Consider the following 9611-nt stretch of genomic DNA (forward strand, 5'->3'; position numbering starts at 1 on the left):
ATTTTAACATATATGTTTTTTATTTTACTTTTTAGGTTAGTTGTCATTAAGGATAACAATCTCAGAATCCCCATATAGTATGGGTAAAAATGACAAAAATACCATTAGGTTGTGTTTCTCTGCAGCTACTTTAATTGCCAAAACTCAATGACAAATTTATATTGGCATAATGTAATCAGCTGGACTTTTGAGTCCATTGTCTTGAACTACAGCTGCAGATGTAGTGTTAATTCTGCTCTGCGTCATTGCTGAGGGCGTTGCTACCTGTTGTCCGAGGTGGTGGGATTGAAGATTGTACAATGAGACAAGGTCGAATGGTGTCAGAGACTGCCACCACAAAAACACAGAAAGGGATAGGGCTAGCTTGTCATCATGACTGAAGTTTAGAAATAAGAAAAGGAAAATTGATGACAAAATAGATGAAAATAATACACAAAAAATGCTAAAGTTAATAAACCAAATATATTTGGGTGTTAATTAAAACATGTGTGTCTTGCTCAAGTAATAGATATGTGTGGGGAATGCTACCTGTGCATTTGGTAGTAAGCTTTAATAAGTGATCTTCTAATTTTAATGCAACACTGTTGTGAAATGTACAGCACCTGGAACACTTGCGGACCAACCGAGCAAACCTCAACCCCCACCAGTTGCAGATGCTGGAGCAGCTGGAGAAGCAGTTCTCGCTCATGCAGCATCATCAGCAGGTACACACATGCTACCTTGGTTATTAGTGACGTGAGTTTCTACTGGCTAATGTGTAGGAGGTTTATATTTTACATACAGTTATGATGGACATGAATGTCAAGGCATTGTTGGGCTTTCAGTGATTTCTCAACCTCTTAGTTTGGTCTTCATGAATAAGTTTTGGCATAATTCTGGTTGGAGTGGCCACACACTTGTACCACGTACGTATAACACTGGTTTATCTAATTACATTTAAAATTTGACTACAAGAGAAGTGATTGGCTTGTGTAAATCTACCATCTTCTTTGTGAGGTCTGCTTTGAGTCCCACTGTATGAGTGAGCGCTGTGAAACAAATCCTTTTCATGATACTACCTGCTGTAGCCCTTCATGGTCACCAAAGGGAAGTGCACAGGCCTTGGCAGTTGAGACACTTTTAGATTTTGATGAGCATCATTTTGATGAGCACACTCATTTGAGAAAGAAGGTGTCTTTTTTTTCTTATATGTGAATGATGTGAAAGAAAATGAGTAGCTTACAGCAGCAATTGACAGCTCAACATAACCTAAGCCTTCGTGTTCACATTAAGTGTGTGTGTGTAAACTCCTGATCAGAACAGTTTGTGTTAAGTGTGACTCTTTTCTCATTCTCTGCCCTGTATCAGATTCGGCAGCAGGCAGCAGCAGGTGGCCAACCGAGGCCCAGCCTTCCCAACGGCGAATTGGCTGGGCCCTCTCCCCACCACGCAGGCTTCTCTCGCACCTCCCCTCTCAATCACACAGCCACCCGGCCCCCGTGTGTCACTCAGCCCACAGCCAATGGATCCTGTTCCACAAGTCCTTCAGCGGGGCTGCCTGGACACCCGGACAAAAATCACAACCTGGGACTGGGAGGTGGCGGCGCAAGCAACGGAAACGTGCCTTACCCGCAGCAGAACTCTCTACCTCACAACTGCAAAGCCGCCAGTCAACCCAGCACCAGCAGCACTACCAGTAGTCCCAGTCAAGCAGACGAGACATGGAGGAGCCAACAACGCAACACTACCACTCAGGTACACTGTTGACTGCTTTGAAATGGCTTTGTTTTGCACAACAGCAATTCACATTCACTGGCCACTTTAATGAGTACATACTAGCACCAGGTTTGACCTCCTTGTGCTGTTAGAACTGCCTTAGTTCTTAATGGCATAGATTTAGCAAGATGCAAGAAATATTCATCAGACATTCTGGTCCATGTTGGTTGTAACATCAACAGGTCACCTTTACCACATCTACACACCTAAATACTTTGAGTTGCTGCCATGTGAATGACTGATTAGATTGGTGAACTTGTAGACCGTTTGCACATGTCACTTTCTGCATTATTTTGTTTCTGCATGTTTTTCATGTGAATTATTTTGGCTCATTGAATGCACCATTTATTAATCAGTATGTCTCACTCTCTCTCTAGGGGCTTCAAAAAGGTCCAGGTTCACATTCGGCAGGTCCTAATGGAGAACCCCCTTTTTCTTCTTCCTCCTCCCCTCAGACCTCGTTCACATCATCTGGCATTCTGAATCAGGTTGGACATTCCTCTGGGCCCTGCACTGCCTCTTCCTCTGCCTCGTCTTTATCCCCCACTTCCCCTCAGACAACCCCCAACCACTTGTCCTCACCTCCCCACTCCGCTACTACCTCAGGGGTCCACACCAAAGACACCACGCCTTCAGGGGGCAACACCGGCAGCAGTGCTGCAGCTGCCGCTTTGCCATCAGGTCAGGAGGCTGCCATCAGGCATTCCGGAGGGACGTCGCATAGTCCCAGCACCACCCCTGCGCAGGGATTGACTAATCACATCCAGCCACGGGTGACTGACGGCTCTGCCAGCGCGTCTCTGCCCAGCTCTCCTGCCCCCAGCGTGCTCAGTTCAGACAATCCTCTCTCAGCCTTGATAAAGGGAAAAGCTAATACTACCAGTAACGACAATAACAATAACTACAGCAACCACGGAGGGTCTTCCTCAGAGAAAATGAACAATGTCCATCCAGGTCTCAATGGCGCCACCAAGCCAGTTTCAGAGCACTCAGTGGCATCCTCGCCACTTTCTGCCACTGCGATGCCCTCTCCATGTTCAGCAGACCCTCACACCATTAACAGCCTCCCCTGCCTTAACAGCCCGTCCAGTACAAACAGTCAGGGGCCCACGCTCAATGGAAAGGGGCTGGAGGACTCCCAGAGCCCAATGAAGGTGGAGCCTTGTGGGGGGCCTCATAGACATTCTGGCCCTGCTGGCCTGGCTCCCTGGTCCTCAGTTTCCATCTACCCCAGCTCCAGTGAAATGCTCAAAGCATGCAGGTACGAAGTCAGTAAAGCTAAGACCACATATAGAATTCACTGAGTTAATATAGTGCATGCCCAAATTAATATTCATTTTACTCCGCTTTGGATTTAAGTGTAATTCTGAGTTTTTCAAACTTTTCAGCCTGCCATAAATTAGTCACAGAAGTTTATATAAGTACAAATTATTGTGTAAATCTAAAACTGAAACACCGCGAGAGCTAAAGACACCTGCAATGCCCTCTCCAGCTCACTGCTAACACCTGCCCATTATCTGTTAGGGTTGGGGTAACCGACACAAACCGTGTCGGTTAATGCAGCAGACACATTCATATGTATGAAACCATGTTGTGAAAGTGAGGAATGCCTTGATTCTTTGTTACATTTAAAAATGCCCTGATATTTTGACCCCGTACTATACACCATTTAGCTCCCTCCCAGCATCATTCACACTCTGCACTCATGTCAGACAGAGATCTGAAGTGTACATGTGCTTAAATGTTTGTGTGAACCACATAGATTTGTAACTGTCACAGTGCTAGAAACTTGTTTCTTCTCGCTCTTTCCTTCTTTAGAGAAATGTGGAGGACATTTTTGCCTTTAATCTTCAAGTCATGCAGAGTTAGGCCATCGCTCATGTTGGTCCCTCTCCTTATCGTGTTTTTGGGGTTTTTTTTTATTTAAGAGCAGAATGACAAGCAGCTAATTTAGAAAAATCATCCATGTTTGCCTTCCAGTTAGATAAGTTGCAGGGTTTCCAGCACAAAAGTCATTAGACCCAAAAGCTAATGCTAACTGGTGGCACAGAGAGAGGGATGCGCTGTCAGACTTGTAATAAAGAGATGTACATGCAGTGATGTGAAGTGTCAATGAACCTCTAGTGAAATTACCGTAAACCAAAAGTTGTTTTTCTTTTTTTCTTTTTTTCTTACTGATTTATTGATTTGTGTCTGTCACAAAGCAGGGCAGTTAGAAATAGTGGTTCCAGATACAGAAGCAACATCAAAGCACGAATGAAAGGTGTATGAGCAGTTGATGGTAACACTATATTAGTATATGTTAGGGGTCTCAAACTTGTGGCCCAGGGCCCACTTGCAGCCCCCATCACCCCTACTTGCGGGGGATTTGGCCCAAGAAGTTACTTTTTTTTTTTTGTTAGGGAGGATTTATTTGTTGTTGAGTGCAATGTTAAAGTAAGTTCTTTAAAAAGCAAAAAATCATTTAACATGAAGGCAATATGAGCAGAGAGCACAAACTTGTTGAGGGATTGGCTGTATTAGTTCAGTGAGCTGCATTCTCAATCATCCAGGAAAGTAAATCTCCAAAAAGTTGATTCTGTTCATCTGGACGAAACGTTTCGTCACTCATCCAAGTGACTTCTTCAGTTTTCTTCTTGAGTAGAAGTTACTTGGATGAGTGATGAGTGACGAAACATTTCTCCCACAAAACGCTACGTCCAGATGAACAGAATCAACTTTTTGGAGATTTTCTTTCCTGGATGATTGAGAAGGCATCAAGACATTATAAAGGGAAGGAGAGCGAAGGGCGAGTTCACAAAATGAGGCACACTAAGCACTGATGTTTCAGATTTCTACCTAAGCCGATACACAGCGTGATGATCTCGTGTTCTTTACCTGCAGGAATCTGGGGAAGAACGGCCTGTCGACCAGCAGCATCCTCCTGGACAGGTGTCCCCCACCACGGCCCCCTCGTGCGCCATCTCCTCCACTGCCAAAGGACAAACTCAATCCCCCAACACCCAGTATTTATGTGAGTACAGCTGTGCCATATAAGGAGAAGTATTCATCATGTTGTTGATTCTCAGTATCTTAGCTACAGCTAACAAGCACAAACACTCTAAGCTCCTTTTTAATGCACTGATACTCTCAGTAAGCCTGGAGTCAGTTCACGTTTTCCTGTCTGACATACAGCTAGAAAACAAGAGGGATGCCTTCTTCCCCCCCCTTCATCAGTTCTGCACCAATCCCACCAACCCGGTCACTGTCATCAGAGGACTGGCTGGAGCACTCAAACTAGGTAAGAGGATGGGATGGCACAGTTTTGTAAATTAGGTGTTTTCCGTGTTGAGGGTTGCAAGTGCGGCTGGTGTGGCTGACTCGATGTTTCTTTCCCAGTCTCACATGGCTCTGTGGGTGTGTCTCTGAAATCACAGGAGGGAGCATGTTGTGTGGATAACTTTGTATGACATGTATGACAACAGCACCACCTGCAAGCTGAAAATGTTACTGCACACATTTCCTGTGGAGAAAACTAGTTGGATTTGCACCAAAAAAATAATATAAAAAAATCACTACCATCAGCTCTTTCCCCCCCCAACTATTATGTAACAGATTGTCCTCAGGTTATTAATAAAGAAAATAAAACAAAAACCAGTTCATGTAACATACGTGTTCCACTCTGTTCCCCTTAAGTCACAAGTTCATATCGATGGTTCGCTAAAATCTATTTTAACACTTGTTTAAAATGATGTAAGATGCATGAAAGCTGTTCTAAACTCTTCCTTGCTTCCTCATCCTCAGACTTGGGCCTGTTCTCCACTAAGACACTGGTGGAGGCTAACCCAGACCATTTAGTGGAGGTGCGGACTCAGCTGGCTCAGCCCACCGATGAGAACTGGGATCCCAGCGGCAACAGGAAGATGTGGCGCTGTGAGAGCAGCCGCTCACACACCACCATCATCAAATACGCCCAGTACCAGGCATCGTCCTTCCAGGAGTCTCTGCGGGTCAGATTTTAATTGAAGTTCTTATTTTGGCTTTCAAGTAAAAAGATGATCAGGATCAAATGCTTGGTTTTGTTTGTTAATTTTCACTACAAAACTCTGACCTTGTATTATGTTACAAATCAGCCACCTCCCATGTTACATTGAAAATATTTTCACCGTGTTGCTGAGTATGTTACCAGCCTATAAAAATCTTTTCTTTAACAGGAAGAAAATGAGAAGAAAAAGGAGGTGGAAGCGGAGGCGGGTTCCTCAGACGGGTGAACTTTCTCTGTCTTTCTGTGTTGATTTGAAAGCTTTGCGAGCTCTTGTTTCTGTTATTAATGACCTTTTACGCTCTTGCTCTTAGTGTGAAGCGAAGGAAGGGTCTGTTCAAACACATCAAGTTTGGCACCAACATCGAACTCTCAGATGACAAGAAGTAAGTGACTCATTCATTTTAGTCGATGAAACGTGTAGAGCGATTTGCAGTTGAAGAAAGATGAAGCACTAGTCCCTTTTCTTCGTTTCATTGACCTCTGCCCTTTCAGGTGGAAGCAGCAGCTGCAGGAGCTGACTAAGTTGCCTGCCTTCGCCAGAGTGGTGTCAGCTGGTAACCTGCTCAGTCACGTAGGTCACACAATCCTGGGCATGAATACTGTGCAGCTCTATATGAAGGTGCCAGGGAGCAGGACACCAGGTATAGATCAACGCAGTGACCACAAGTGTGTGTGCAGTCTTTTGTCTCACTCTGTCTCACTCTGAGTAATCGTGCTTTTTCATAGGTCACCAAGAAAACAACAATTTCTGCTCCGTCAATATTAATATTGGTCCTGGGGACTGCGAGTGGTTTGCTGTGCCTGAGCCATACTGGGGCGTCATCAATGAATTCTGTGAAAAGTACGTGGACAGAAAAGATCGTTTGAAGTCTGTTAGGTGAAGCTCAAAGTGGTTCATTGTATCTGATGATATATTTCTTTATTTTACAGGAACAACATTAACTACCTGATGGGCTCCTGGTGGCCCAACCTGGAGGACTTGTATGAGACCAATGTGCCTGTTTACCGCTTCATCCAGCGTCCCGGGGACTTGGTGTGGCTTAATACAGGCACAGTTCATTGGGTTCAGGCCATCGGCTGGTGCAACAACATCGCGTGGAATGTCGGCTCCCTTACAGGTTAGGAAAGGAAAGCTCCTTCTCCATCGGGGCCAGCTGTATGACTGAATCATGCACAGATGAACATAAATATGTGCTTTTTTCTTCAGCCCATCAGTACAAGCTGGCGGTGGAGCGCTACGAGTGGAACAAACTGCAGAGCGTCAAATCCATCGTTCCCATGATCCACCTCTCATGGAACATGGCCAGGAACATTAAAGTCTCAGACCACAAGCTTTATGAGATGATCAAGTAAATGCCTGTAGATTCATCATCTCATTCTTGGTTTTGTGTGCATGTTACCTTGATCTTACCTCAGGTGTGTTTCTGTTTCTTAGGTATTGTTTGTTGCGCACTCTGAAGCAGTGTCAGATGCAGAGGGAGCTGCTGCTGGCTGCCGGGAAGGAACTGGTGTGGCATGGGAGGACCCAGAACGAGCCGGCACACTACTGCAGCATCTGTGAAGTAAGCGCAGCCCTGCTCATTTGTATTTTCTTTCCTGCTGCAGGCATGCCATTCGATCGTCACTTTTCCTACTTTGGTAACGCTTGTGCACCTGCTATTTTGCACCTAGGTGGAAGTGTTTGACCTGCTATTTGTAACCAGCGAGAGCAACAGCAGGAAAACATACGTGGTGCACTGCCAGGACTGTGCCCGTAGGGGGAGCACTAACCTGGACAACTTTGTGGTGCTGGAGCAGTACAAGATAGAGGACCTCATGCAGATTTATGACCAGTTCACACTTGTAAGTATCGGGCACAAATCCACCAGGGCGGGCCACAGAGAACCATGAAATGCTTCAGTGTGTGCTTCTTTGTCCCCACAGGCGAGTCCCCTGCCTTCCTCCTCTTGATGGTGATATTCTCTCGTTCTGAGGACTTTTAGTACCACAAATCAGAAACTCTCCGGAAACCTTGTTTTTTCTTTTCTCTCTCTCTCTCTTTTTTTTCTTTTTTTTTTTTTAAGTTTGTTTCTTCTGATATTCAGGAAGTAAGCCGGCAGTCACCCAACTGCACCCTGTAGCTAATCCCATAAGGCAGCTGCCTGAAAGCTGTGTGTCTATGCAACCTGCCCAGAGTGGTGTGCCACCCCAACCCACCCACCCACCCACCCAAACAAGTGGACTAGAGGGGGTGAACGGTAGCTCCACCTGTCATCACGACCAGACTGTTCTACTGCTGGCTCAGCTGGACTTCACCCCAAAAACCACACAAAATCACAAAAGGAGGGGAAAAGTCAAATTTTGTACATATTAAGTTTAAACTGGCAACATCATCACGCAAAGACTACTGACTCGATAGTTTTCCTGTTCCCCGCCATTTTTGTCTTCTGTTTGTGAGTTCACAAGAGCTTTGTTCCCTCCTTCCCCTCGATGACACAAGTACATTAGCATAGCGGGTCTTTTGTATGTTAGACACCTCCTCGGTCAGGAACATGAGTTAAAAACTGTTTTGTAATGCGAAACGTTGAGTGACAGATTCTTTGAGACATTTCCCTTCGTTTGTTTGTTTTGGATTTTTTGTAATCACTTAAGTTTTTTTGATTATGCTGCAAGTATGATGAGACTTTGGTTCCTTTGGGTTGAGGGAGAGGAAATGAGTTGTAGGCCATGTCACAAAGAAAAAGGGTTGCACATAGTTGAAAGAGTGAACTTAAATTTGTGATGTTTTCTTTTTGTATTTGGTTGTAAATTACACTATTTATAAATGCCTATTTATTGCCTGAAAAATATTTGTTGATGGAATGCTGTACTTTTTTTTCCCAGAGTACCTGCCATTAAATTTGAAGGAGCCTTGTGATTTTTTTTTAAAGCAGGGCCCCTCATAACGTTTTCTATATGAATAAAACTGCTTAGTAAGCATTGTACAGAGACCTTACATTGAAATGGGTTTATTGTTTGAAGGATGTTTTATGCGTCAATAAACAAAACCGGTCTTTATTTACATCTGCAGCTGTGTTGTGTCTGTGCAAACAGTGCTGTCTGCTTGTTGGGTGGAAAGTGAAAATATTCCATACATGCCAGAATTATCAGTATCATCATCCAGCAATATAAAATTAAATGCAGTTAAATGTTTAAAGTTTATGTAACACAAGACGAGTGCAGAGCCTGCAATACAAAGGATGTAGATAAGATACAAAAATGTATTATTTTTAAAAAAATTTAAAGACCGGTTACTGAAAGGCTTCCATGTGGATGGGTGGAATGCTAATTTATCATTGCATCCAGAAAATGCAACATTCATTCACTTGTTCTAAGATTAAATTTATTTTTCACCTCAAATTTCTACACACAATACTCCGTAACAACAAACTAAAAAAGGTTGGCTTTAAATTCTTTCAAATTTAGCCATCGTCCTGTCCTTATCAGTGCTGCTGGAACCCATCCCAGAGCGCTAACACAGTGAGACAGACAACCATTTGCACTCGTGGTCAATTCGTGCATGTTCTTGGGAGGAAGCTGGAATACCGCGAACCACTGCACCACAGTGCTGCTCTAATTTATTAAATGTAAGATGCAAAAATTATAACATGTGCGCCAGAATCCAAGCCTTTCCCCAATACTTTGTTGAAGCACCTTTGGCAGCAATTACAGTCTCAGGTCTTTTGAGTATGATGCTACAATCTTGGCACATATTTTTGGGCACTTTCTCCCATTCTTTGATGGGGAGCTTCAGTGCACACCCATTTTCAAATCCCTCTCCAGAGATGGTCACTCAGGTTCATCATCATCACCC

General features: G+C 44.1%; 1 protein-coding gene across 1 annotated transcript in view; it reads left to right on the top strand.

Annotated features, from left to right (window-relative positions):
- The window catches only part of kdm6a (lysine (K)-specific demethylase 6A), a 50107-nt gene extending 41288 nt beyond the window's left edge, over positions 1-8819 (top strand). The window contains exons 16-30 of the mRNA XM_026145520.2: positions 600-704; positions 1348-1734; positions 2133-3016; positions 4639-4768; positions 4930-5035; positions 5539-5744; positions 5949-6001; positions 6091-6162; positions 6272-6420; positions 6506-6620; positions 6710-6897; positions 6987-7128; positions 7215-7341; positions 7451-7621; positions 7703-8819. Coding sequence (XP_026001305.1) covers positions 600-704; positions 1348-1734; positions 2133-3016; positions 4639-4768; positions 4930-5035; positions 5539-5744; positions 5949-6001; positions 6091-6162; positions 6272-6420; positions 6506-6620; positions 6710-6897; positions 6987-7128; positions 7215-7341; positions 7451-7621; positions 7703-7729 — 2862 coding nt within the window. The 3' untranslated portion in view covers positions 7730-8819. The remainder of the gene's footprint in view (positions 1-599; positions 705-1347; positions 1735-2132; positions 3017-4638; positions 4769-4929; positions 5036-5538; positions 5745-5948; positions 6002-6090; positions 6163-6271; positions 6421-6505; positions 6621-6709; positions 6898-6986; positions 7129-7214; positions 7342-7450; positions 7622-7702) is intronic.
- Positions 8820-9611: the final 792 nt, after the last annotated feature.

Source organism: Astatotilapia calliptera, chromosome 16 (genome assembly GCF_964374335.1).
Source record: "Astatotilapia calliptera chromosome 16, fAstCal68.1, whole genome shotgun sequence".
Lineage (NCBI taxonomy): Eukaryota > Metazoa > Chordata > Actinopteri > Cichliformes > Cichlidae > Astatotilapia > Astatotilapia calliptera.